General features: G+C 51.9%; 3 protein-coding genes across 12 annotated transcripts; all 3 read left to right on the top strand.

The window, feature by feature from the left end:
- On the top strand, window positions 1–6,767 carry LOC102447281 (uncharacterized). Of its 10 annotated transcripts, none has more exons than XM_089778925.1 (6): window positions 59–139; window positions 414–581; window positions 757–833; window positions 1,509–1,635; window positions 1,977–2,093; window positions 3,580–6,767. In XM_089778925.1, the coding sequence occupies exons 1-6, from the start codon at window positions 121–123 to the stop codon at window positions 4,983–4,985; spliced, it is 1,914 nt and encodes a 637-aa protein (XP_089635051.1). In that variant the 5' UTR covers window positions 59–120; the 3' UTR covers window positions 4,986–6,767. The 10 variants fall into 10 exon arrangements, with proteins under 10 accessions (XP_075785080.2, XP_089635051.1, XP_075785076.2 ...); XM_075928961.2 differs by having other exon boundaries at window positions 3,577–6,767; XM_089778926.1 differs by having other exon boundaries at window positions 60–139; window positions 1,980–2,093.
- Window positions 6,768–9,551: 2,784 nt separating this feature from the next.
- Window positions 9,552–12,898, top strand: LOC102447526 (BLOC-1-related complex subunit 6). Its single transcript, XM_075929110.2, has one exon. The coding sequence runs from the start codon at window positions 11,256–11,258 to the stop codon at window positions 11,961–11,963; it is 708 nt and encodes a 235-aa protein (XP_075785225.1). The 5' UTR covers window positions 9,552–11,255; the 3' UTR covers window positions 11,964–12,898.
- Window positions 12,899–13,048: 150 nt separating this feature from the next.
- Window positions 13,049–22,395, top strand: ITPA (inosine triphosphatase). The gene is made up of 8 exons (XM_006131361.5): window positions 13,049–13,320; window positions 13,749–13,806; window positions 13,899–13,963; window positions 14,826–14,899; window positions 16,806–16,837; window positions 19,366–19,481; window positions 20,392–20,468; window positions 21,871–22,395. Exons 1-8 carry the CDS (start codon window positions 13,267–13,269, stop codon window positions 21,992–21,994), a joined length of 600 nt encoding a protein of 199 aa, XP_006131423.1. The 5' UTR covers window positions 13,049–13,266; the 3' UTR covers window positions 21,995–22,395.
- Window positions 22,396–27,617: the final 5,222 nt, after the last annotated feature.

Raw genomic sequence — 27,617 nt, 5'->3', positions numbered from 1 at the left:
AGTTAATGGGTTAAACCCCACCCCTCTCCCAAGCCCTGCCTGGACCAGAAGCGGGGACTGCAATAGTGCCTGGACCTTCCTGTCCCGCCCCCTCTACATCCTGGCTCAGTCACCAGGTGCATGTCCACAGACTCCCCAGGTGAGCAGCCCTGCACAGAGAGCAGCCAGAGGCGGCTCCAGGGGGAGGGAGAGAAACAGCCACAGAGGCAGGAAATTGCTGCCTGGAGGCTGGAAAGCAGCGGCTGGGATTGAGAAGCGGAGTTGGGGGAGTTTGCGGGGTCTGGGGCAGCTCCGAGCCAGAGCTCTCTGCCTGGAAACCCCAGACGAGCTGTGAGCTGGGCCTGCCCTTTGTGCCTAGGATGCATGGCCTCCCCTCCCCCAGGTAATGCTCCTTTGTTATGTCCTTCGCCCAGGCTCTGCTCCGTCCTGGCTGCGGTTCGGCCAGGCTGGGCAGGACATGATCTCAGACGAGATGGACTCCCCCAGGCCCAGGCTGGAGCACCTGACGTGTGTCTCCCACGAGGAGCTCCCAGGATCCTGGAGCGAGCTGTCCCAGGAGCCCCGAGAGCCATGGGAAAGGGGTACCAAGCAGGGTGGTCGGGGTGGCACCATCGGGCTAAGCCCTATGCCAGGGGGGCAGCCCTGCAAGGGGGGAGCGGGTGCCGGGGGCTAAGCATGACCCCAGCATATGGGGGCAGATACTTGCATTGGGACCCCCACATAATACAGTTTTCGCATGCCCCCCCCTCTTCCCAGGCCAGCTGCTGCCCCAGATATCCGAGGAGGAGAGCAGTGTCGAGCAGGAGTCAGCAGCCCGCATGGTCAGCTTCCAGGTGGGCTGTGTGGTCACCCCATCCACATGACAGAGGGGTGCAGCCCAGCTCTCTCCTGGGGGACGTTAGCTGGCTCCTCCCTGAGGCTTGGAGGGGTCATTCAAAAGCCCCCTGGTCCTCTCTTGCTGGTCCTTGACTTTGTCCTGAACAGCAGCAGCAGGGGGTAGGTTCCTGAGTCTTTGAAATCTGCGCAGAGAGGGGGGGATTCGGGCCTGTTTTGGCAGCAGGGAGCATTCTGGGGAAGATCATCTGGTCAGCTTCCCGCTTTAAACTCCTTCCCTCCGGTCCTTGCTCCCATCCCTCCCTCCCCTTTCTGCTCCACCCGCCTTTTCCTCCTCCCTCTGACACGCCAGCCTCACCCCCGCCTGCCCCCTGGGGTACGTCTAGACTACGGGCTTCTGTCGACAAAGCAAGCCGCTCTGTCGACGTGAGAGTGGAGACGCAAAGGACAGTGTCGATGCAATAACGCCGTCTGTCGACAGAACTCTGTCACCAAAAGGCGTCATTCCTCATAGAATGAGGTTTACCGCTGTCGACGTTATGTCGACAGAACTCGGCGGCAGTGGAGACGCAGGTATAGTTTTGTCGACAAAAGGCCACGTTTGTTGACAAAACCCTGTAGTCTAGACACACCCTTGGTGTCGGATGGGACTGTGGCGTCTCTCGTGGTTCCAGGTGCCGGTGGCCTTCGAGGAGGTGGCCGTGTGGTTCTCCCGGGAGGAATGGGTGCTGCTGGATGAAGGGCAGAGGCAGCTCTACAGGGACGTCATGCAGGAGAATTACCAGACCCTGCTCTCGCTGGGTGAGGAGCAGCTGCCCCTTGGGGATCAGGAGCCGACGGTTGTGGGGTCTCAGAAGTGCCCTGGGCTGTTTTCTGGCCCATCAGATAAGTTCTTTGTTATTTTTCTCATCTGCCTGAGTCATCCAGCTCCCCTGTGTGTGGGGACCCCTGACTCCGCAACAGGGGTGCAGCCCTGTCCCCAGGCACCTTTTTGTCCCAAAGGAACACTTCCTGCCTCCTTGCATCCTGCACCCCACCCCACAGAGAACAGGGCTAGGGTTCGAACCGGGGCCCGTTCTCTGTACCAAACCCTGGGATGAGATTTGACCGAGCGCCATCTCATCTGTTTCCATCTTGGCCAGCAGGAGTCTCCGTCACTGACCCAGCTGTGATCTCCTGGATGGAGCACGGGGAAGAGCCGTGGGTCCCGGGTCTGCAGGGCTCCAAGGGAAGGGAGCTCCGGGGAGGTGCCCAGACAGGTAAGGAATGAGTGGCACCGGCTCGCAAACCATTGGGGAGAGGAGGGTAACGCTGGGAACGCCCACCCGGTTCTGTCTCCGTTACTGTGGCAACGCCTACGGGCCCAGTTCAGGATCCAGGCCCTGCTGAGCCAGGTGCCGCACAAACCCAAGACAGACGTGGGGCCTGCCTCGAGGACGCCCCCTGAATGCCAGAGGACGGGCGAAGGGTGGGGTGACCAGGGTCAGGCGGATATCTCTAGACGTGTTAGAGCAGAGGTGGGGAACCTTTTTTGGGTCGGGGGCCACTGACCGACATTAAAATCGGTCTGGGGCCACTCAAAAATGAGATGGAAAAAAAGCCCAAACCAAAAAACCTCACTGAGGTGGCCCCTGACAGCGAAGCAGAAAGACACATTTCCCTCACACACCAGAGCCTGGGGAGGGAGGGAGGGAGGGGTGCAGGCTCTAGGGTGGGGCCAGAAATGAGGGGTTCGGTGTGTGGGAGGGGACTGCTAGGAAGCAGGCTTGGAATGTGGGGGGTTGGTGGGTCTGGGAAGCTTGTAAGGTGCAGGAGCAGAGTGGGGGTGCAGCAGCGGGCTGGGGGTGAGGGGGCTGCAGGGCTGGAGTGCCAGCACCAGCTACCCTGGGGGGGGGGGGAAGAGCCCAGAGCTTCAGGGGCTGGATCCAGGATCTGGCCCCCAGCCATAGGCTCCCCAGCCCTGTGTTAAACCCTAACAATGCAGGCTCAGATCCCCAGCTGGTGTAAATGAATTGGTGTGTATGGGGTGATACTAATTTAATTAGCAGTTTGACTCCAGCTGGGAAGCTGGGCTCACTGACTCCAGTGGAGCTACAGCCCATATGTACTCTGAGTTGGGGTCCGGCCCATTCTCTTCCCTGCATTGGAGTCAGCTCTGACCACATGGGAATTACCCCTTGCTAAGCCTCCTTCCCTCCCTTCACTGCAGCGCCCCCTGCTGATCAGTGCTGAGACAGAGTCTCTGTACTTGCTGCAGGAGCCTTTAGATCAGTGTTTCCCAGTTTCATTTGGCCACGGAGCCCTTTTAAACTCAAAATAATTTTGCGGAACCCCTCATAACAGTCTTAGATATGGAGCTGAAAAAGCAGACCACAAATAAGTCAGGATAATAATAAACAAATGCTAAACAAGGTCATGAGATCTACAATTAGTTTAATTGCACATAATTAAAAACAAAAATCACATTTCATGTGTACAAAATATTCTTTTTTAAATTGCAAAATGTTATTGTAATGGAATTTTCTCACGGAACCCTTATGTTCACTTCGAGGAACCCCTGGGTTCCGTGGAATACCATTTGGGAAACACTGCTTTAGATCCAGGTCACAGCCACGGTCCTGTCTAGCTGTAGCCATGTCCGGCTTCTTGAAGGAGGGGTTCCTGTGAGATTAGCCTGTTTCTGATCCCAGTGGAGGTGTCGAGCTACGTGGTCAGACCTGGGCTGGATTCTGTCTCTTCCAGCAGGTGCCGGGAGGCAAAGCCCTCAACAGGAAAGGCTGGCAGGAGTGGAGCTGCACAGAACAGCTGAGAGGCCAGAGGGAGAAGAGGCCTCTGATGGGGTGCGATGGCAGTTGGGGAAGCCACCTCGGCAGGAAAGACCCGTGGCCGGTGGTCACCCACGGGCAAGAGAGGGACCCATCCTCTGTGGGGATTGCGGGAAAAGCTTCAGGAAGAGATCGGTGCTCGTCATACACCGGCGCTCCCACACAGGAGAGCGGCCCTACCAGTGCCCAGACTGTGGGAGGCGCTTCACCCTCCGCGCCAACCTCCTGCGCCACCAGCTCATCCACAGCGGGGCCTGGCCCTACCCCTGCGCCGAGTGTGGGAAGAGCTTCCGCCACAAGGAGCACCTGACCCGCCACGTCCGCGGCCACGCCGGGCTCAAGCCTCACGTCTGCGCCCAGTGCGGGGCGGCCTACAGCACCCGCACCAGCCTGCTGCGGCACCAGGGCGGCCACACCGGGGAGCTGCCCTACAAGTGCACGGCGTGCGGCCGGCGCTTCGGGGAGATCACCGGGCTGGTGGCGCACCTGGTGGCGCACTCCGGGGTGCGGGCCCACAAGTGCCCCAAGTGTGGGAAGAGCTTCCGGCACGGCTACTCGCTGATGGAGCACCGGCGGGTGCACACCGGGGAGAAGCCCCACGTCTGCCCCCTGTGCGGGAAGGGCTTCATGTACCACTCCAGCTTCAGCAAGCACCAGCGCGTCCACAGCAGTGAGTGGCCCAAGGCCTGCAGGGAGCGCCGCAAAGGGTTCAACCAGCGGTCGTCCCCGCTGCAGCACCAGTGCACCCACCGGGGCGAGAGACCCTACCCCTGTCCCCAGTGTGGCAAAAGCTTCAGCCAGCGCTCAGCCCTGACCGTCCATCAGCGGCTGCACACCGGAGAGCGGCCCTACAGCTGCACCCACTGCAGCAAGACCTTCAGCGACAGTTCGGCGCTGGGCCACCACCGGCGCACCCACACCAGTGAGACCCCCCACTGCTGCGGGGACTGCGGGAAGGGCTTTAAGGACCGCAGGGCACTCACGCGGCACCGGCGCACCCACGCTGGGGAGCGGCCTTACCCCTGCCCCCAGTGCGACAAGCGCTTCAAGCAGAGTTCGACGCTGGTTCAGCACCGGCGGATCCACATGGAGAAGCGGCCCTATGTTTGCCCTCACTGTGGGAGGGGGTTCTACCAGAGCACGGGCCTGACCCGCCATCAGAGGACTCATGCCAAGGAGAGGGGCCTGCAGATGTGCCCACAGCCAGCCACCTCCACAGAGACCCCTTCGTCCAGGCCCGGGGTGTGGAGTAGGGGCAGCATGGGGGAGCATGGAGTAGGGGACGTGGCATGCCCAGCCAGGCCTGCAGGGAAAATGAAGCTGTAGCGATAGAGCCACAGAAATGGAGGACTTGAAAGGACCTCGAGAGGCCATTGATTCCAGCCCCCTTTGCTGGGACAGGACCAAGTAATCTTAGGCCACCCCCGAGAGGCATTTGTCCAACCTGTTCTTAAAAACTTCCAGAGACAGGGATTCCACAGTCTCCTCCCTGGTCCAGAGCTTCCCTTCTTTTGGAGTTAGAAAGTTTTCCCTAATAGCTCAGCTACCTCTTCCTGGCTGCAGAGTAAGTCCATTTCTCTCTGTTCTTCCTTCAGTGGACAGGGAAAACAATTGATCTCCATCCCCTTTATAACAGCCCTGAACATATTTAAAAGCAATCAGCTCCTCCCTCCTCTACCCCCACAACAGTCTTCTTTTCCCTAAACGCGCCTAGTTTGTTTAAACAACAAAGGAATCCTGGGGTACCGTAAAGACTAAGGCTATGTCTAGCTCCTTGAATTTGTCACTAGGAGGCAGGTTTTCTAACCCTTTAATCCCGTGGTCACCAACCAGTAGATCGCGATCTACCAGTAGATCTTGGAGGCTCTAAGAGTAGCTCTTGAGCCCTCTCTGAACTGCGCGCCTGTGCAGTACATTTACATTAGATTTCCTCATTTGAGGAGCAGCTACTCACCGAGCAACAGCACAGGTGAGTAGCTGTGAGGAATGGTGGGAATTTTTTTTTTAAAGTAGCAGTATAAGGATTGGGGATAGCAAGTGATGGAGAAGAGTTGAATAGAGAGGGTGGGGCTTCAAGGAAGGGGCGGGGCGGTAGATCTTGGCTTGGTCTGTCATTTAAAAAGTGATCTTGGGTGTAAAAAGGTTGGAGACCACTGCTTTAATCATTCGTGTGGCTCTTTTCTGACTCCTCTCCAATTTATCCGCCCCCTTCTTGAAATGGGAAAACCAGACCTGGGCATGTGATTCCAGCAGTGGCCACATCTGTGCCAAATACAGAAGTGAAATCACCTCTTTATTCCTAGGTGAGGTTCCCCTGTTTATGCACCCCCGGGTCTTTTGGCCACAACATGACACTCCTACTCAGCTGATTACACAGAAAATGGGTCAATATTCTTCAAAACCGAACCCGCCATCCTACACCTCTTACCTAGCCAGGGGTTGGCTTCAGAATCTTTGGTCTTCCTTTGCTCCTGGATAGGAAGGGTCTCAAGATCACTTAGGCCAGTGGTTTTCAGCCTGGGGTCCGTGGACCGCTTGGGGCCTGCAGAGTCTGTCTAAGTAGTCTGTGAAAGGTGATCATGAAGATGAAATTTCAGAGCCCAGAAAAGGCGTTTCTGTTTTCATGTGCAATCCAAAGTATGCGAATACCCCCACCTACAGGTCCCAATGCAGAACTGTCATTACCATAGGATTGCCCAGGGTAGCACCTTTCTCACGCTGTGTCAAATGCTGGGCCCAGCATGTGCACCATTTATAGCCGAATTCAGTCAGCTTTCAGTCTAAGACTTCTGTGGAAGGGATCTATGGGTCACAGGTTGAATTTTCAAGGGGGCTCGCATTTCCACTGGAAAATGTTTAGCAATCTGCAAATGAGAGAGGTTGAAAACCACTGGCTTAGGCATTCTCTTTCCTCAGCACTTGTCCGAGTTCCCTGGGGTCATCTTCTAGCTGCAAGATATTCCATGAGATAGCTGCAGAATACCCTACAGCAAAATGGGGGTCCCCAAGCTCTGCTGGGAGGGGGCTATGCAGTGCCCAGCACAATGGGGCCGGTAGACTCTACTGCAAAACATGTAATAATAAATTTGGACTTCTCTCCACTAGAAATCAGATTAACAAAGACCCAGTCTGTCTTTTCTTAGTTTGCTTTGGTTCTGATGGTTTCATATTTCCCATGGATACCAAGGCCGCCTCATATAGTTATCCATCTAATCAAGCCATCCATCCATTCGCACCCAGCCTGTAGAGGCCGTCCGCTTACCCCGAGGGGGAAGAGCCCCTCCCTGAGCCTTGGTGAGCTGCACCTGGCCCTAAGGACTCACCTGACTGGAAGCCAGGAAGCGGGGCCAGGGATATAAAAGGCCTGCCAGAGGGGTCAGTCAAGCCCCAGCACCTAGAGAAGCCAGAAGCCTCCCCCATGCACCCAAATGAGGAGCTAGACCCCGGACACGTGGAGGACTGGTCCGGGCTGCCGGGCGACTGCCTGGAGGGTCTGCTTACCTGGCCAGAGGTTCCAGAATGACAGTGCCCAGAGGACCTGCACTGGACCTAGGTAAACCCCAAGGGGGAGAAAGGAGAGAACCCAGGGGTATCCGACCTCCATTGGCGGAGCTAGAACCAGGTCAGCGTGTTGCAGAAGGGATCCCCGCTGACTCAGCAGCAGACCCCTCTGCTGCTGCTAGAGCCCTGGGTGTGCTGGGTGTGTGCAGGGGCAAGCCCCCGTCTTCAACCCCAATTGCCCCTGCCCAGGGGGCTGAGCACAGCTGGGCACAGAGGAGATGCAGCAAGAACTGCCACAAGCGGAAGCCCCAGGGAGGGAGAGAGACAGCAGCAAGGGCAGGAAATCGGTACGTGGAGGAAGTAGCTGCCGTGAGGAGGGCTTCGTTGCCTGCGCTGCGTCTGAGCCCAGAGAGACACACCCCAGCCAGCTGCAGGGCAGGGTGTCTCTGCAGGTGAGCCTCGCAGGGTCCCCCCCTCCATGGGGCCAGATCGCCAGGTGGCATAAAGGCCAGAGCTGCATTTTGCTCTTTGGCTCCCGGGTCTGCCCTTGGGCTTCCACTCTCACCCCAGGGCCTGTGACAGCATCTTTGTTCCTCACAGCTCAGTCCTTGCCGGCGCCCATCTTGGGCCGAGAGGAGGAAGGAGGATGGACCCACTTCACATATGCCACTCCCAGGTGAGCTGGTGGGTGCTTTGCCCTGCTGGGGTCCCAGCTTTGGCTCCTCTTTGTGGTGCCCAGCCACACCCCACACCCCCAACCCTGCAGCAGCAGCAGTGCCCAGCCGACTGGGCCAGGCCCTTCATCCCTGAGGAGAGGCTGTGCCACGCTTTGGGAGCTGCCTCATCTGTCTTGCTGCTCCCATGGGAGCCCAGCCTCCCCCAGGGCTCATTCTCCCGTGGCCCCTCGCTAGAGGATGCTGTTCTGCTCCAAACTCACCTGGGCCGGGCTGCTGAGGCCAAACCACTGGGCTGGGCTCAGAGCTGTGATCAGTACCTGTGTGTGGCCCTGGGCTGGTCACTGCCTCTCTCTGAGCCTCTGTCCCCCTGTGGCAATAACAACCCTTCCTTTGCCTTTCTTGCCTCTTTTGACTGTGAGTGCGAGGGTGTGCAGCTCCCTGCAACAAGGGGGCCCCCATCTCAGGTGGGGTCAATGCGGCGCCTGGCACGATGGGGTCTGGATCTCTAAACCTTGCTCCCTTGTCCTCACTCCTCCTTGTCCATCCCTGGCCATGTGCTCATTCCTCTGTCCTCAACACGGCTCCACCCCCATCTCTCCACCACTTCGGAGCAGTAACATTCCAGGCAAGAGGCTGGTGCGGGGACCTCTCTTCACCTGGATCAAGCCCAGAGCATCAGTTCCCTGGTCATGGCTTTCCTGATGTGGCAGGCCTGGCCTCCGGCTGCCTGAGCTCTCTGATTGTGGCTGGAGCGACAGGAGCTGAGCAGGGTCTCTTGCGTTTCCAGGTAGGAGTGGCGTTTGAGGAGGTGGCTGCCAGCCCTGCTTCCTGCCCCACCTTCCTCCGGGTGCCCCCATCCTCTTCTCCAGCCCCACAGTCCCTGATCCCTCCCCCCAGCTCTGCTTCCCACCCCCTCTTCCTTCCGGCCAGCCCCACAGCCCCCAGCCCTCCCCCGCCAGCTCTGCTTCCCGCCCCCCTCCTGGCCCCCCTCTCCCCCCAGACAAGCGTGTCCGTTTTTTTAGCGGGGTCTACCTGGCAACCCTACATATGTTTCTGGTGAGATTTCAGCTCTGGTTGATAAAGAGAACAACAGTTGTGTAATATACTCAGGCTTCTTCAGGGCGTTTGGCTTTGTCCTGCACGTGTGGATGACACAGCTAGAACATCACAAAATTAACTGGGTTCTAAACTGGCTAAGTGATAAGCCTCAAAATGGAACTACAGGCAGTCCCCGAGTTACGTGGATCCGACTTATGTCGGATCTGCAGTTATGAACGGGGCCCTCTCCCTGGTCTCCAGCAGACCAGGGAGAGGAAGCAAAGTGGCGGAACACGCGGGCAGCAGACAGCCCAGACGCGTCTGGGCTGTCCGCTGCCCGCGTGCTCCGCGGCTTTGCTCTGCTTTGCTTCCCGTCCCCCTAGTCTGCAGACCAGGGGGACGGGGAGCAAAGTGGCGGAACACGCGGGCAGTGTTCCGTCTGCAGACCAGGGGGACGGGGAGCAAAGCAGAGCAAAGCCGCGGAGCACGCGGGCAGCGGACAGCCCAGACGCGTCTGGGCTGTCCGCTGCCCGCGTGTTCCGCCACTTTGCTTCCTCTCCCTGGTCTGCTGGAGACCAGGGAGAGGGCCCCGTTCGTAAGTGCGGATCCGACATAAGTCGGATCCGCGTAACTCGGGGACTGCCTGTAGTTCCATTTTGAGGGCCATCGGGGCTTTTTTGTGCAAAACAGTTCTTCCCTGTCTTCACTGGCCCTCTTGCACAAGTATTCTTGCGCAAGAGGGTTTTTTCCCGAGCAGGAGTGTGAAAGTATTTGCACAAGAAGCACTGATTTTGTACATTACAAAGTCAGTGCTCTTGCACAAATTCAAGTGGCCAGTGTATGTGTATACAGCTGGCAAGTTTTTGCGCAAAAGCAGGTGCTTTTGCGCAAAATCTTGCCAGTCTACATGCACCCTAAGGGTGCATCTACACTGCACAGTAGCTCGAAACAGGATATGCAATTTGAGCTACGCAAATTGCTTATCTTATTTTGATATTATTTCAAAATAACTTATTTTGTGATTTGGCTCTGTTTACATAACACCAAATTTTGAAATACAGAACTATTCCAAAACATCCCTGACATAAGAATAGTAATAGAGAGGTAGCAGTGTTAGTCAGATCTTGCTAAAACAAAAGGGAAAACTATGTAGCACTTTAAAGACTAACAAGATGGTTTAATAGCTTTCGTGGGCCAGACCTACTTCCTCAGATCATATTCTGGAAGAGAATTAGCATGACCATGTAGAGCAAAGGAATACAATGAAAAAAGTGAACACATTGACAAATCAGATTTAGTACAGAAGGTGGGGTGAGGGAGAGGGAGGGAAGGAATAGCTATTGATGAGTCAGTGAATAGCTAGTCAGAGGTGATAAGTGGGGAAGCTATCTTTGTAATGGGCTAGGTAATTAGCATCTTTATTAAGGCCCATTGGTAAAGTGTCAAATTTAAGCATGAATGAAAGTTCTGAAGTTTCCCTCTGTAATCTGGTGTTAAAGTCTCTTTGAATTAAGATGTAGGAAGGTCGTTAAGACTATGTCCAGGTAGGTTGAAATGAAAACCAACTGGTTTTACCTTGTGAAGATGTCTGATGTCTGATTTGTGGGCCTGAAATAATGGGCTCGCTGTTAAGATGCAGGATTGCTATTTCGGGATCTCTTGGGATCCTGAAATAAAGCTGCAGAGTAGATGTAGCCTTTGATGCTACAGGACTACTCAGGTTTTTACATTACAATGGACAGTAGGTAAAACAGTATAGATGAGTCATTGTAGGAGATTTTAATTTGTCCTATTTTCACTAGTGCTTTTTATGTAGCCTGTTGTAACACTGGGCAAGTCTCTGGATGAGTTGATTGCCCTCTAGAATACCCCTGCATACCCGAGTGCTGCACAGTATAGATCTGGTTGACTCCTTTGGAGAACACAAGTGTCTGGGCCCAACAGAGGTCACTTCTCTGCCCTGTGCTAAGTAGAAGAGTGGCTGATCAGACCCCTTCAGCCCTAAGATCAATGAATCTGCCCTTGGCTTTAGTCTCTCTCTATCCATGACCCTGTTTTCTCTCCTGTCTCTTTTTTCCCTCCTCTTCCCGGAGCCTATTGGCTCCCGGGCCCTTTCTCCGCCTTCTGTCTCCCTCACGCTCCCCACCCTCGTCTCCCCTTCTCCTCCCTCTGGCCCGATCTTGCCGGTGATTTGCTCTTCGCCGCCGGGAGAGCCCAATCAGGGATCCCCTCCTCCCAGCTCCTCCTTCCCGACTAAGGGCGCAGGGGAGGAGGCAAACCCGCTCGCTGGCTTTTCTTCCCACGCTCCTCCTCCGGGGTCCCTGGCTCCCTCCCTTGCTCTGCCGCCCGGCCTGTGCCCTGGGAAGCCGCAGCCCGGAGCATGGAGAGGGGCTCCGGCCTGCCGCACCACATCATGGCCCAGGTGCGCGTCCAGCCCCCCGCGGCCGTGGCGGATCCATCCAGGGAAGGCTCGCGGAGGATGCAAGCGGCCGCAGGCGGCGACCGGACGGCCGGGGGTCGGCTGCTGGACAGCCGCAGCTTGGATGGGATCAGCCAGGCGTACGGGGCCAGCCGGGCGCAGGAAGGACGCCGGGCCACCATCTCCAGCGCCCTGGAGCTGGAAGGGACGGTCAGCCACGACGGGGACCTCACCCACTTCGTGGCCAACAACCTGCAGCTGAAAATCAAGCTGAGCTCCAGAGGCAGCCTGGAGGAGCCGGAGCCCCCGGGCCAGCCCTTCCCCGGCTTGGGGCGGAGCAAAGCCGCCGACATCCCCCCCATCGACCCCGAGGTGCTGCAGCAGCTGGAGCGGCTGACCCAAGAGGTGGCCCACAAAGTGGACCAGATGATGCGGAGCTTGAACTGCAACATCCAGAACATGACGGCCCTGAGCGTGGGCTACATCCAGACCTACCGGGACGCCGTGGACAGCCTGGGCGAGTCCGTGGACATGAGCATCAAGGGGATGTACACCCTGATGGCCCGCTGCGAGGAGCTGGACCGCTCCATGCAGCCGGTCCACGCCCTGGCCAAACAGATCCGGGAGATCAAAAGGACCCTGGAGGTATTCGAGTCGCTGTGCAAGTAGCGCCGGTGGAAAACATTTGTCGGCTGCTTTGTGGAACCGCTGTGCTGGTTGCAAACTCCAAAAGGGAAAATGGTGTGGTTGTGTGTTTCATGTCGCCCGCTGCCATAAGCCTAGTACACTAAAAGCAGACACTGCTTTGTAGAAGGGGTGTCTGAAAAGGGGCTAATTTCCCCCTATTACTTGAAAACCTCCTACCCTCTCTGTTCCTTTGAGGGGATGATGCCTGCAGGTGATTTCAAAGGACCCTAAGGTAATTGTGCGTCCAAATGCTGTTGGAGTTGGAACCCAACCTCAGGGGGAGGCGGGCTGCTTGCAAACTCCCAGGTGTGAAGAATTGTTGGCCTGACAAGGAATAGGGGAAGGGGATTCCCTGGCATGTTTCTCTGTAAAATAAGAATATTTATACTTAATAAAGCTACTCAGTCATTTGCCAAACAACCTAAAATGCGTCCATAGGAAAGAGCGACCGCTCCTGAGCCTTATTTTCAACGCAGCTCAAAATCGCTCTAACTGCTCCCTTGGAGGGGGAGGTTTTCCTTTGCATCCGACGGGAGAACTGGGCCCTGAGCCAGGTGCTTTTGAAATGCCCAGGCTCGGTGTACTCCGCATCGGAGGAGTTCGCACGTTGATTTGCAGCGGGCTGACTCAGAAGCGGGTCTCCCCGAGCCTTGCGGAGCCCCACGGTCACATGTAACAGCCTGACCCGGGGCCGACAGGCGCTGGGAGCGGAGCACACTCGGTTCGGCGCTGCAAGGAGCCGACCCCGCGCTGAACAGGCGGCACGTGGGGGGAGGGGACGCGCCCCCCTTGCTCCGCACGAAGCGGGGGCCCCATGGCCGGGGAACTTAACGCAGGCAGGCGCGTCCTGTCCGGCGGGGCGGGAAAACTGGTGACCCCCCCATGGCGGCAGAGGGTCTGTCCCTACGGGTGGGGCCGCGCTACACCCTGGCAGCCGCACCGCCCTGTTGGCTTGACCGGCTCCCCTCATTTTGGGCAGGCCGTCGGTAACCAAGCAACCCCGGCCCGCACTTCCGTTCCCCCCGGAGGAACAGACAAGCACTTCCGGTCTGCTCGAGCGAGTAGGGTGCGTGGGTGACCGGAAGTGCTTTGTCCCCGAACATGCCTCGCTGGTCGTCACCGGAAATGGAAACCCAGGTTCCCTTCATTCCCCGCGGCGAGAGAGTTCGATTCGCTTCCGGCTCCTCGGGGCTCCTCTCTCATTGGACGGTTCCGCGTGTTGCCCCGGTTGCCGGGCGGCGAGGCTGTGATTGGCTGGTCAGCGCGCAGACGCTGTGGCTCTGCGATGGCCGGGAGGAACGTGGTGTTCGTGACCGGCAATGCCAAGAAGCTGGAGGAGGTGAGGGGCAACTGCGCGGATTGGACGCGGGGGGGGCCACCGTACCAGAGCGGGTGTCTGCCAAGCCCCGCCCCCAGCGGCACATGTAGTCACGCCCCCCTCGGCCGGGGAGGGAGGGGGAGCATACTATGCCGTCATTAGGTTCCAGAGTTAACAACCCGATTGAACTTGGCGCTGAACGAGCCGGGGGCACCTTGTCCCTGGTTCCCGCCAAACATTCTCCCGTCCATTGGTGCCCTAGTGCCTGCCCTGCTGTCCCCTACCCCACGCTCTGTAGTGCCTGGCTCCTAGGTGGATGGGTGGTGAGAGCCCCTGTGCCTGGGGGTGGGGATGGGGATGGGGATGAGACCAAACCACCCCCCAGTATTGCACATGCTTAGCTAGGCGCTGGCCCCATGGCTGAATGGCTGTTGTCTTGTGCCCAACAGGTCCTTCAGATCCTCGGGGATGCCTTTCCGTACAAACTGGTTGCAAAAAAAATTGACTGTAAGTCCCTGGCTTTGTTTCTTGCTCGTTGCCAGTAACGTTTCAGCTGCTGTTGGCCAACTCTCCCCTCGCAATAAATCGTCTTGTTGCAGTGCCAGAATACCAAGGGGAACCAGATGATATCTCCATTCAGAAATGCCGGGAAGCAGCAAACCAGGTCATTTCTTTTTTCACGCTTCTACAGATGTCAATCAAAAATGAATACAAATTAGCCAAGAGTTTAAGCTAAATGGCTCAGCTCTTACCCATTGCATGACAACCCACCTGTTTGGTACAGAGTTGGATCTGAGGAATTAAATGGGCTTGGACTGTTTGGTGCCAACAAAAAGGACTTAGAAGATTTATATATAGTTATAGAGAAATTACAACAGAGGCATTTACAAGAAAGATTCAGATAATAGAACTGTGGAATACTGGAACTGAAAGGAACCTTGAGAGGTCATCAAATCCAGTCCCCTGCCCTCACGGCAGGACTAAGTACCATCTAAATCATCCCTCACAGATGTTTATCTAACCTGCTCTTAAAAATTTCTAATGATGAAGATTCCACAACCTCCCTAGGCAATTTATTCCAGCAGTTAACCACCCTGAGAGGACATTTTTCCTAATATCCAACCTAAACCCCTCTTGCTGCAATTTAAGCCCATTACTTCTTGTCCTATTATCAGAGGTTAAGGAGAACAATTTTTCTTCTTTCTCTTTGTAACACCTAAGTACCTTAAAAGCTGCTATCATGTCCCCTCTGTCTTCTCTTTTCCAAACTAAACAAATCAAATTATTTCAAAGATGGGGTCTTCCACAGCAAAGACCCTTTGTTCACCTGCTAGTTTTGGCTTGAACAATGTGGCTGTTTGGCCAGTTGAATGTGGCTAGTTTGCTATAGTAGTAGCTACTATAGTAGCTACTGCTTCAGAACTGGGTGGACACCATAGCTCTAACATCATCTGGGAACATAACGGGTTGTACCCAAAAAGGCAGCTGAATCTAATATTTCTGTTTCTTTGACTTCCACTCTGCAGATTCAGGGTCCTGTTATAGTGGAAGACACCAGTTTGTGTTTTAATGCCTTGGGGGGCCTCCCAGGGCCATACATGTAAGTAGGAGTGAATATGCTTGTAGCTCTTTACTGCACTATGCTATGACTGTGGATGTAGGCTATTGAGATGTGCTTCCTGTGGGGCTCTCCAAACACGTAGGCTACATCTAGACTGCCCCCTCTTGCTTAAGAGAATATGCAAATGAGGCAAAGCGGTGAATATTGCCATGCCTCATTTGCACACTTACTGAGCCGCCATTTTTGTGCAAAACTCCCCTCTTGCGCAAGAGCTGTTCTGCCTGAAAAAAAGCAGCAGAACAGCTCTTGCACAAGAGGGGGGTTTTGTGCAAAAATGGCGGCTCATTAAGTGTGCAACTGAGGCAATTCTCTTGTGCAAGAGGGGGCAGTCTAGACATAGCCCAAGAGCAGAATTTTCTCGTGTGTTATTTGCTGAGTAGCTCTGTAGCTTCATCCTGAAGGGAGGGGACTTGTATTCCTTTGGTCCCTGCTTTCCACTTAATTCATAGTGTATGGGATGGTTGGGAGTAAGTCAGTGATCCTAACTTACTCCCAAATACTGCGTACCACTCCTACTTCCCTTCTAGGACCTAGCCTTCAAAGAAATCCATGGGGATTCCCTGCACATTGCCCACAGGCTTTGCACAGACATCATTTGCAGAGTCAGTCTCTTAAACTAAAATGATGGTTTAAAGTGCTTGGACCGAGTTCATCCTTTGTGTAAATACACTGAAGTCATCTGGGCAGGAATTCTGTCCAGTCTACCACTTGAGCAGAGGAAAAAAATAGTTTTGTTCATTTAAATCACTGACTGTATTTTGTTGCATAATGGGCCCCAAGAGGCTGCTGCAGTTAAACAGGTGACAGGATTTGTAAATGTAATCACTCAGAACTACTCTAGTAAAGTCCTGCCATAGCCCTGGGCACTGTTTTTAAGTTTTGCAATTTCTCTACAATTTGCTCTGCTTATTCAGGTTCCCAGTGTAGAAAACATAGAAGGCGGAATGTGATTATTTACTTCTGCAACTCACATACAATGAAACTGGGCACATGGCCACACCCCAAATGTGAGATAATTGGCTTAGTGATTCTGGAAGGAGGAAAACAAATCTTAAGATTTTTTTTAACCATCTAACTGCTAGTCTGTGGGAATTACTCTTATGAACATTTGGCCTCAGGAATACTTAGCACTTTGTTAGTTCTCTTTATTTAAAGATCTCTCAAGTATTTTACAAACTCACCTCTGCAAGGTAGCTATTATTTCCTCTCTATAGGTCCTCTCTAAAGTATTGAATATACATGCTAGGTGGTAAGGATGTGAATGGTTAATTGGTTAACCAGTAAGCCTAATCTTAATGGGTGAGGCTTACTGATTACAATTAACAGGTGGGGGCTGGAACAGCCTCCCTGCCCACTATAGGCAGGTGGCTACTTCAGCCCCATAGGGCCTGCTGCAGGTCTGGCGCACTCCAGCCCAGCTGGGCTAGAGTGGTTCTGGGCCTTGTTTAATCAGTTAATTGGTTAAACATCATGTTTAACCAGTTAACTAATTAAATGGGATTTTACATCCCTCCTAGGTGATGCTACGCAATAGGCTGGCATGTCATCAGAATAACAGAACTGGAATAGTATCTTTACTTAAGAAATAGGCCCAATCCTGCGATGAATTGAATGCCAGTGACCTCTAACCAAGCGAGGAGCCCCATTGGTTTCAGGTGACCTACAGGGGTCTGTATCTTCCTGGTTTGAAGCCTAAATCTGCATATTTTAATGTTTGTTAATATACAGAGTGTGTTTCTTAAAAAGTGCAAATTCAACAGGGATTCATAGTACCAGGAAAACTGCAGAGAGAAATCCAACATAGCTTGTAGACATATTTCCATTGTTGATGGCAGTGGTGGAAAATAACCCAGCCACTGACTCTCGTTCTCTTCTTATATTTCAGAAAATGGTTTCTAGAGAAGTTAAAACCAGAAGGTATTTCCCTTTGGATGTCTACTCTGAATGCGATTTGCTGTTCAGAATCACATACTCCTGTGCAGCCTAGCAACACTGGGAAATGAATCCCTTTTCTCTGGGCCTGGGCTTATCCGGTAGTTGAGTTGACTATAGGGATATTAAATTTCGATTAATCAGCTAACACCTCTCCCTTTGAAATGTACAAGAGCTGCTGGCAACTCTTGTACTTTTCAGAGGGAGAACATGGCTGTCTCTCACCCTTTGAAATGTACAAGAGTCATCCTGGCTCTTATACATTTCAAAGGGAGAGAGGCTGCGGGGAGCAAAGCATTCTCTGCTGGCATGGGTTCCCCTCTGTGCCTCTTCCTCTGAAAAGTGCAAGAGCTGCGGGTGGCTCTTGTACATTTTAAAGGGAGAGGAGCAGCAATGGGACCGGCACAAATGGGGACTGTTTCAATCCCCGCTTGTGCCATTTCTCCACTGTCCCTTGCCTCCCCTTCCCCTGCAGAGATGGTGCTGGGGGAAGCCGGCTTTTAAGCGGGGGAAACAACTAGTCGCTTACATCCCTAGTTGACTACTCACATTTCTCCCCCGCCCCCCTTCCTGCCCCTATCATAGACAGCGGGACAGGTGGGGAATAGGAGCTGGTGCTGGGGGGAGCCAGCTTAAAAGCTGGTACCACCTGTGGAGAAGGGCTGTTGTACCCAGTGTGAGCTGGGACTGAGCAAGAATGGCTTAGTCCTGGCGTGTGATGTGTACAGGAGCTACCCCCACCTCCATACCCCCGCCTCCAGGTCTGCAATTTATATGTAGTAGGAGCTGGGCTGTCTGCTCGCCTGGTCTAACTACATTTAAACTGCAGAGTTGCAATGTGGGTAGCTCTCGGAGACTTCCTCCCTCATTGACTAATTATGTTGTTGATACATATTCTATTGACTACAGGATTAGCTATTTACTTGCTTCCTAACATCCATCCTGTGTATGCTCCTTCCTGAGCTGCTTTTTACTGATCCTCCTGTCGCCCAGCTCACCTCTCTCCAGTACCTCCAAACTCCCCTTCTAACCTCTTTCCTTGGTTTCTCTTCCTGCATCAGCTTTTCATCTTTGCTTTCAAGGCTCCTTATAGTTCTATCCCTACCTGCACCTCATCATTGGTCACCCACAACTCCTGATGGTCCCTGTGCCTTTTTCATTGTCTTCTGCCTGGCTCACCCTGTGCCCAGTCCTGGGTAGTTCTCCTGGACCCTGCACACCACAAATCGGCCTCTCCAAATCAACTTCCATTTTCTCTGCCCTCACCAGCTCTTGCCTGCCTTTTATGCAGGTTTGAAAAACCACACAAAGAAAAATGGGAATGAATCTGATGCATATTGAATCACCCAGGCATTATTATTTTTGTGTCCCCCACCCCCGACGTTGGTATCTTTCCTCCACTTTCTGATCCTGTGATCAGTTTCAGGTGGCAGCTCTTCAGAGCAGGCACCATCATACCTATGACCAGTTGATGTTGACCAGTGAGCCTTGGCCATTGGTCCCTTGCACCAGGCATCTCTCCAAGCCAATTGAGGGGCATTCCTATTGCAGGTGGTTTGGGGGACAGCCAAGTGAGTGGGAGGGCAGTTGGGTGGGAACAGCAAAGCGAATTGCTGGCTTTAAAGGTGACCTTAGAGGAGTGTTCCCAGGTAGGCAGCAGAGTTTGTAAGTACCGCATCTCTCATTATGGTGATCTCTTCACTCTTGAAAGCTGCAGGGCATCTGTAAGAGCTCCATACAAAGTAAGATGTGTTAATCCCAGAGTGTGGTGAGCTGTGTTTACTCCCATTGTCCCGGGAACTCAGTTACGGAAAGAGGGAACATGTCAGTGAATTACTAACTATACAAAATGTGCATGTAGCCCATGCTAACATCATGCAGGGCTTGGATTCTCTAGTGGCTGGACCATGTACAAGTTTGCTACTGTCTCAAAGCACAGTGATCTGGTTCTTTAGTTGTAGCTCCTCCTACTTTTAGATTCAGAGGTCCTGGGTTCTGTCCCTGCAGGAGACTTAGCCGAGAGCCTCATTACATGGATATTCAACTCAGCCCTGCTCTCCACTCCAAAACCTCCCTCTTTGCTGCATAATGCTGTCGCAAGCATGGATGGTAGGAAACAGACTGGCCACAAGTTACAGGAGATGTAACCTTAGTATCAGCTGAAGAAAACTGTTATCCTAGGGACCTAGGCAGTTATGTAGCATCTCATCACAAAACCCTTTACAAGGGAGTTAATGAGTGTTTTTAAGGATTCTCTGGAAGAGTCATGAGTAGAGCCCAGGAATCCTCACCACCAGTCTCTGGAATCCCCTTGGGATACTCCATTCACTGCTTAATCCCGGAAATACTCCCTCCCCCTCGTCAGTGTGGATGCAGTCTGTGGGAAGCCTGTCACGGGGACACAAAATGTTATTTGTGTGGGGTTCCCCCTCCCCTCTTTGCAGATTGCCTCTTGTCAGCTATACTGTGTGCCGGGCGGAACACGGAGATGACAGAATCTTTCTTTTGCTCAGGTCTGCACAAACTGTTGGCGGGGTTTGAAGACAAGTCTGCGTATGCTCTCTGCACCTTTGCATTCAGCACGGGAAACCCAGAGGACCCGGTAAAGCTGTTCAGAGGCCAAACTTGCGTAAGTATTTGGATCTCTGTGAGAAAGGAGCTCATGCAGAAAGAGTAGGCTCGGAGCTTGGGGGGCTTGTAACACGAGTCCATTCACGACGCTGGTTCCACTAAGGCAGAATTTTAAGACACAAGTGGCTGAGCTTGGCCGTGTACCTCCGTACTTAGTCACCTCCGTAAATGGCCTGATTTCCCAATGTTGCTGAGCACTTGCGACTTCCAAAGACGTCAGGGAGAGATGGGGATGCTGAAGATCAGGCTACTCATCGTGGTGCCGGGGTACCTAAGTTGGAAAACACTGAAGGTTTTGAATTATCCTCCATGTTGTTGTCTCCACTCCTGTGCCTGGTGGTGCTCCAAGCCCTGTTGCCCAGCTTTACGTATTTAATGCTTTCCTCAGACGTCTGTTGTTCCAGACCCTATCGTTTTGGTTTGAATTTAGAGGGAGTTCAGGGAAAAGCACCCCCAGTCTGGCTATGTCTTGCTGGTACTGAGCAGCACAGGAATGAACGTAGCTGACCTGTCTTCTCCCACCATCCATCCCCAGTGTTTTCTCCTGTTAGCCTTGTAGTTGTTCTCTCCTGAGCCTATGCCTGTTTGCTCATTTATCCTTCAGTCAGTAAGGAATTCTCATTGGGGGGCTGAGCCCTGAAGCCTCAATGCTGTGGGATGTGTGTTGAGCAGGCCCACAAGAGGAAGGTGGGGGGCAGTGCAGAAGGTCTGTCTGCTTACAGCATGGATGTAAGGCGATGGAGCACAAAACCAAGAAATCCTAGTTTTCACTTGCCCTTATCTTGGGGGAATACTAACAGTCTTATAGGTAACAGGTTAATTTTTCAGTGTGTAATGACCGGGAATGTAAATGTGGCTGAACAGTGCTGAGAGAGAAACCTCTTATTTCTTCCTCCTTGGATTGGCAGGGTCGCATTGTTGAACCCAGAGGCCCCAGAGACTTTGGCTGGGATCCTTGCTTCCAGCCTGATGGTTACGACCAGACGTAAGTGACTCTTTGCCTTTAGTTCTTTATGTAAGAAAATGAAGAAACCAAAGGTTCTGTTAATGCAGAAAGTGGAACCCACTTACAGTGAACTGTGCCAGACAGAAGCTGAGATGGGCTTAAAGCAATAGCCTAGATCTGAACTGCTCTGACTGAGGAGTTGGGGGCTTGTGGATCGGAACCTCGCAAGTCAGACCATCCCAAGGCTGTGGGACAGAACCAGGAGACTTGTGTATGCAGGTGTTTCTAATGAACTGTTTCCCACCTGTAAATCCTCACAGACTTTGGAGGCCTGCAGGGGCGGTTTGCTGTTGTTTCTAATAACCACTGCTGATCAGTAGGAGTCAAATTTTTTTTATTGATTCTGACTTTAAGTGAACTTCATAGTTAGAGTACAGGGTTCAGAGGGGGAGCTGTGTTAGTCTGTTTTAGCAAAACAACAAGGAGTCCGGTGGCACATTGAAGACTAACACATTTATTAGGGCATAAGCTTTCATGAGATACTGCTTCACTTCTTTGAATGCTTAAAGAGAAAAAAAAGAAAAAAGGAAGGGATACAGAGATGGGAGTGTGGCATCAGTGCTAATTAAATCAGAATGGAAGGGGAAATTACTTATTGTAATTAGAGAGCCATTTCATGTCTCTATTTAAACCTCTTTTGACTGTCACATTTGCATGACTTCCAGCTCAGCAGTTTCTCCTTGTAGTCTGCTTTTCTTAAGTACTATCACCTGCTCATCACTGTTGGTGAGCCGCAGCCACTCTGATTTAATGAGCACTGATGTTACACTCCCATATCTGTATCTGTGCTTTTATTCTCTTTCTGCATCTGAGGAAGTGAGTTGTATTCTCAACAAGCCGATGCCCTAACAAATTAGCTAGTCTTTAAAGTGCCACCAGAGTCCTGGCTGTTCTACCTAGAGCAGTGCGGTTAAATCGACAGATGTGGCTTTGCACTAAAACAAAACAGCTGCACCAGTCCAGGGCAATGGAGATGCAGGCCCAGGGTCTGACTCTTCTTAGGTAACTGACCGGCGTTCACTTCCTTGCCCTCTTAAGATGACAAAGGGGCTTGGTCAGTCAGGCCTGGCAAAAGAGCTTGCTTGAGTCACAAGTAGAAATGGTTATAAAGTAAAGCCTGGAATCAATAGAGGGGCCCTAGTCGCACATACAGGCAGGCCAAGGGAACTGCTTCTGCAAATGAATGTAATAACTACATAAGGTGCAGATCTAGTCTGTCACCAGAGGCATCTCTAATGCTGGCATCATGGTAGACAGTGACGGGTCTGGGCTTAGCTTCAAAATGGCTCAGCTGGAAATCAGAGGGATAAAATTGCCACGTAAACCATGTTTAGATGCTTAGTTGGGATTGTAGCTAGCCCTGTTTTCTCCCACTTCCCAGGTACGCAGAGCTGCCCAAGGCAGTGAAGAACTCCATCTCTCATCGGTACAGAGCACTGAAAGAGCTCTCCAGTTACTTCAGTCAGCAGAACAATCCAGCAGAGGCAGCCTCCAGTCCCAGTTAGGTTCCAATGTCTTGGGATACATCCACCCTGCCATAAAACCCCACAGCACCTGAGCTTCAGCCCAGCTCAATTTGACTCAGGGTTGCGGGGCTTGGGCTTCTGGGCTAAAACTTGCATTCTCCTCAGGCAGGAAGCTGGCTCAGAGACCTTCCCCGTCTGGTCGGTTTTCAGAGTCTGGCCTCTAGCCAGAGCTCGAATGTTTACAGTGCCATTTTTAGTCCTGCAGCCAGAGCCCTATGCACCAAAATCAGCTGACCCAGGCCAGGTGCAAGTCTCTGATTGCAATGAAGATGTACCCTTTGGACACCATTCTTTTCCAAAGACTTGTATGTGAAATGTGGGGTCCTTTTAGGGTTGTCTGTGCAGTCTATGTAGAATAAAGCTGCTCACTTTAAAACTGGCATGGTTTTCTGTTCCCTTTTGTTCCTTCTGAGGAGTCTGCAAAAGCCAGTGGGTCTGTACTGATTTGCAGGGACTGAAGTGTACTGGGTACAGTTTGATATCAGCATTATCACAGTTTGTCCCTGGATAGTAGCGTTTGTGCAGCTCATTCCACCGCTTCTGTTTTCTGCTATGCTGCTGCCCTATCAACAGGATTTTGGTAGGTGGTGGAAAGGTCAGTCAGTCGTTGCACAAGATCATTGGGGAGAGATGACCCTCATTTTCCCTTTCTCCCTCTATTCATGTATTATAACCCTGGTAGCTAAAAAGCCTCTGTAAAGTATCTGACAGCTAGCCTAACCATATGAAAAACACATTTAAGTAATTTACCTGGACCTTCTGCCTTAATGCATTGATTGTAGCTTTTGCAGTAATTACTGTATCCTCACACCTGTGCTCCTGTGATTTCCTGCTGGAATTTTGGGGACTATATTCCTCTTACAGAAGCGTTAAAGGAATACTATTCTCCCCCGAAGTAGTGCTACATCATAATTCTAATCCCCTCTGTAATGAATCTAGTAAACTTGATGGGTGGTACTAAAAAAAAAAAAGCAGAGGTCTGTGAGCCTTTATTTTGAAGGGCTGCTCTAACTAGAAGATGAGATTGACCCACCTACATTGCCCAAGGTGTGAAAATTCACACCCCTGAATGGCATAATTAAGATGACCTCAGTTCCCATGTAGCCAGCACTTGGTTGATGAAAGAATTCTTCATCAATCAAGCAACCACTTGTTAGGGAGATGGATTACCTAAGCCAATGATTTTTCCACCTATTTTCATTTAAAGACCCCCTACACATTTTCAAATGAAGCTGCGGTCCCCTTTGGAAATACAAGTCTTAGACTGAAAACTGACTGAGCAAAAGTTGGCTATAAAAGTTACATATGCTTGGTGCAGGGTGCTACACTAACAATTCCAGGTTTTGACCTGTTGGTGGGGCTAGTGAGCTTTCACCAAGTAATCTGGGAAAATTTACTATTACCCCTGGGTGTCTCTAAGGGTACGTCTACACTGTTACTTCTAAATAATGTTGGAATACTGTCAAGCTGGAGGACTTCTTATTTCGACTCCTGTAAACCTTCAGGCTGTGTCTACACTGGGCCACTTATTCCGGAAAAGCGGCCGCTTTTCCGGAAAAAGTGGCCAGCTGTCTACACTGGCCGCTTGCTTTTCCGGATAAGCAATGATGATCTATTGTAAAATTGTCAGTGTTTTTCCGGAAAAACTATGCTGCTCCCGTTCGGGCAAAAGTCCTTTTTCCGGAAAAGCGTTTCCAGAAAAGGTCCAGTGTAGACAGCCCAATAGTCTTTTCCGCAAAAAAGCCCCGATCGCAAAAATGACGATCGGGGCTTTTTTGCGGAAAAGCGTGTCTACATTGGCCACGGACGCTTTTTCGGAAAAAGTGCTTTTCCGGAAAAGCATCCTGCCAATGTAGACGTGCTTTTCCGGAAATACTTATAACGGAAAAACTGTTCCGTTTTAAGCATTTCCGGAAAAGGGTGCCAATGTAGACGTAGCCTCATTGTACGAGGAGTAAGGGAAGTCAGAAGAAAAGTGCTTGAAATATGTGCTGTGTAGATGCTCCCAATTTCGAAATAAGCTACACAGTTGCTCAATTTACGTAGATTATTTCGAGTTAAGCCCTGCTGTATAGATGCACCCAAGATGCAGAACCTGTGCGCCAAACAGTGAGTCTGAGTCTAACAAAGAGCACTTTTAGCAAAAGGGTAAGGGAGCTAAACAATTGTTTGGGAAAACACCACAAGCACATTCTAAAGCATGTGACCATACGGAAAACTGGAACCCAGAGCATGCTCACCAGTGTCATTTGTCTCAATTTCCCACCTTGCAATGAAAATTGTGATGAACAAATGGCCCTTTATCATGCTGTACCACTCACAATTGGCTGTCCTTGGTTAAAAAAGACCCAGAGTTAAGATGCATGTTCACAAGGAATGTGAATGGTTGACTGGTGAGACTCACCCTTAATGGGTGAGGCTTACCGGTTCTGGTTAATTGGTGGAGGCTGCAGTGACTCCCTGCCCTGGGCAGGGGGCTGCTCCAGCGCCACGGGCCTGCGGCAGTCAGGTAGTGCTCTAGCCCCTCATCCACCCCCCTCCCCATGGGAGAACCAGTTAAAAATTGTTTAACCAATTAAATGGGATTTGACATCAATAGCTACCACTTCTTTTGTTCTTTGTGCTGCTGCTAGATGCTCACTGCCACTTGTGTGATGCCATGTTCTGAAGTTCTGCTGCTTAACCTATGTTTTTAATGATTTCAGCTTTTAGTGATATCGGTGGGTGTGCACTGCCATTCTTTTCACCACTGTCCTTTCACCACATCTAAGGCATAGCCCCTAGACCTGCTTCTCAGGAATCAATCCCTAGCAATCACTAAAAGTAACAATGGAGCTTGATAGCTCTAGCTTTAGAGCCCTGCAAATCTGTAGATATCTGCTTTAGATCCAGGGTATCTGCATCCTGGGATGTCAATGTGGATATCTGCAGCTCATTTTTGTGGATATAGATGTGGATACACATTTTCTATCTGCACAGGGCTCTACCTGTCTTTAAACACAGGAGAGAAAACAGTCACAGGATGCCCAGGACTCTCTAGCTCTGTGGTGTCCAGCCAGTTCTGAAGCAGTACCCACTATAGTGAACTAGCCACATTATTGAAAATGTAAATCATTTTGTGAGACTCTCTGATCATACCAATTCTTGTCTTTTCACGTCAACAGAACGCTTCAACATTGGTTTCAGTCCTGTATGCAAGGGGTGTGTGCAAAGGGTGCGAAAGCATCCCCTCTCTATGATTCCCCAAGTAAGCATGCTCTGGCCGGCCAGGGGAAGGCAGGAATGGCGTGCTGTCAGAGCCTCCCTCCACCATGTTGTGACTGGCTGAGGTTTAGGCTGGAGCTGATTTCCCCGCTTAGGTGGGGGACAGTGAGAGGTGCATTCACACCCTTGTGGATGACATTTACAAAAAAAAGCACTCTTTCTGCCCCCCCCCCCCCAAGTTCCTGCATACGGGCCTGGGTTTTAATCAACAGAAATCATCACACGTTACAGAAATTCAATCAATGGGACACTTGAGTTTTGTTTCACTGCTAAACCTCTGAAATCAGGCAAAATGTTTTCCCTGAGAGCACATCTCAACTCGGCCTCCATATTTTCATCCAATAACTGTGACCAATACTTCAACTTGATGTACATCGTGACAGAAAATGACACTACACAAAGCCATGTTGAATCAAACATGGCAGAAAGTTTGGCAACTGCAGTTTTCAATATAGGAAAGGGATTCTGTCGCAAAAGTGCATCCCGCATTGTCAAAACTGATTCATTTTTGTGACTGAAATCTAGAACCCAGAAATACCAGCCATAGCTTATGATGATGCTTGATGATTTCTGGCCTAAGCAGCATATTTAAGCTAGTCCATGAACGGGCAGAAGTCTTCATCTAGCAGATGGGTCAAATTAACGGAAAGTAGCTTTAGAACTCAGAAAGTTCTGAACTTTTTTTTGTTCTCTGAAAATTTTTGTTTTTTGATTTTTAAAAAAATTTGTGAATACAACAATTTTTGAGCTTTTATTGTTCAAGGCAACTAGCTACACTCAACCAACAAATAGCCACATGTGGCTAGTGTGTTAACCATAGAGCTGGAAGAGACCTCAGAAGGCCATCAAGTCCAGCCCCCTGCCAAAGCAGGGCCAATCCCAATTAAATTAACCCAGCCAGGGCTTTGTCAAGCCAAGACTTAAACACCTCTAGGGATGGATACTCCACTACTTTCCTAGGTAACCAATCCCAGTGCTTCACTACCCTCCTAGTGAAATAGTTTTTCCTCATATCCAACCTGGACCTCTCCCACCACAACTTGAGACCATTGCTCCTTGTTCTGCCATCCCTCACTACTGTGAACAACCTTTCTACAGCCGCTTTGGAACCTCCCTTCAGGAAGTTGAAGACTATCAAATCCCCCCTCACTCTTCTCTCCTGCAGACTAAATAGACCCAAATCCCTCAGCCTCTCCTTGTAGGTCATATGCTCCAGCCCCCTAATAATTTTGGTTGCCCTCCACTGGACCCTCTCCAATGCATCCACATCCTTCCAGTAATTGGGGGCCCAGAACTGGACACAATACTCCAGATGTGGCCTCACCAGAGCCGAGTAATGAGGAATAATCACATCTCTGGAACTGCTGACAATGCTCCTCTTAATGCAACCTAATATGCTATTAGTCTTCTTGACTACAAGGGCACCCTGTTGACTCATATCTAGCTTCTCATCCACTGTAATCCCCAGGTCCTTTTCTGCAGAACTGCTACTTAGCCAGTCGGCCCCCAGCCTGTAACAATGCTTGGGATTCTTCCATCCCAAGTGCAGGACTCTGCACTTGTCTTTGTTGAACCTCATCATATTTCTTGTGGCCCAATCCTCCAATTTGCCTAAGTCACTCTGGACTCTATCCCTGCCCGCCAGCGTATCTAACTCTCCTCCTAGCTTAGTGTCATCCACATACTTGCTGAGGGTGCGATCCATCCCCTCACCCAGGTCATTAATAAAGATGTTGAACAAAACCGCTCCCAGAACCGAACCTTGGGGCACTCCGCTAGAAACCGACCACCATCCTGACATCGAGCTGTTGATCGCTCCCTGCTGGGGCCGACCTTCCAGCCAGCTTTCTATCCATCTTACCGTCCATTGATCCCATCCACATTCCCGTAACTTGCTGGCAAGAATATTGTAGGAGACGGTATCACAAGCCTTGCTAAAGTCAAGGTATATCCCATCCAGTGAACACCACCCTCTTCTAGCCAGGCCTCACTCCAGCATGGAGGAGCATCTCTCCCCCCCCCCCGCCAGGGATTTAGGGGAGCACCCCCCCCCCTTTGTCCAATCCCGTCTGGTACCCCATGGGGACTTGGCAGCACGGGGCTGTATTGCCTAGAGCTGCTGTTTGATTGCAGTTACCCCTGTCTGCCCCCCCAGGACCGCCGCCTTCACATCCCCCTCGCCCCATCCCCGCAGCCAGGGGCAGGGACTGCAGCCCCCCCGCCTACCAGAGACACGTGGGAGCCCAGCTGGGGCGGCAGAGCACGGCTATTGGTTAGGCGGGCTGTCGCTCCAGGATCCCCTCAGCTGCTGATTGGTGGGCGGAGGGCCGGGGCAGGA

The sequence above is a fragment of the Pelodiscus sinensis genome, chromosome 5 (assembly GCF_052426305.1).
Source record: "Pelodiscus sinensis isolate ZL-2025 chromosome 5, ASM5242630v1, whole genome shotgun sequence".
Classification (NCBI taxonomy): Eukaryota; Metazoa; Chordata; order Testudines; family Trionychidae; genus Pelodiscus; species Pelodiscus sinensis.
This window is presented reverse-complemented; position numbering and strand designations above follow the sequence as displayed.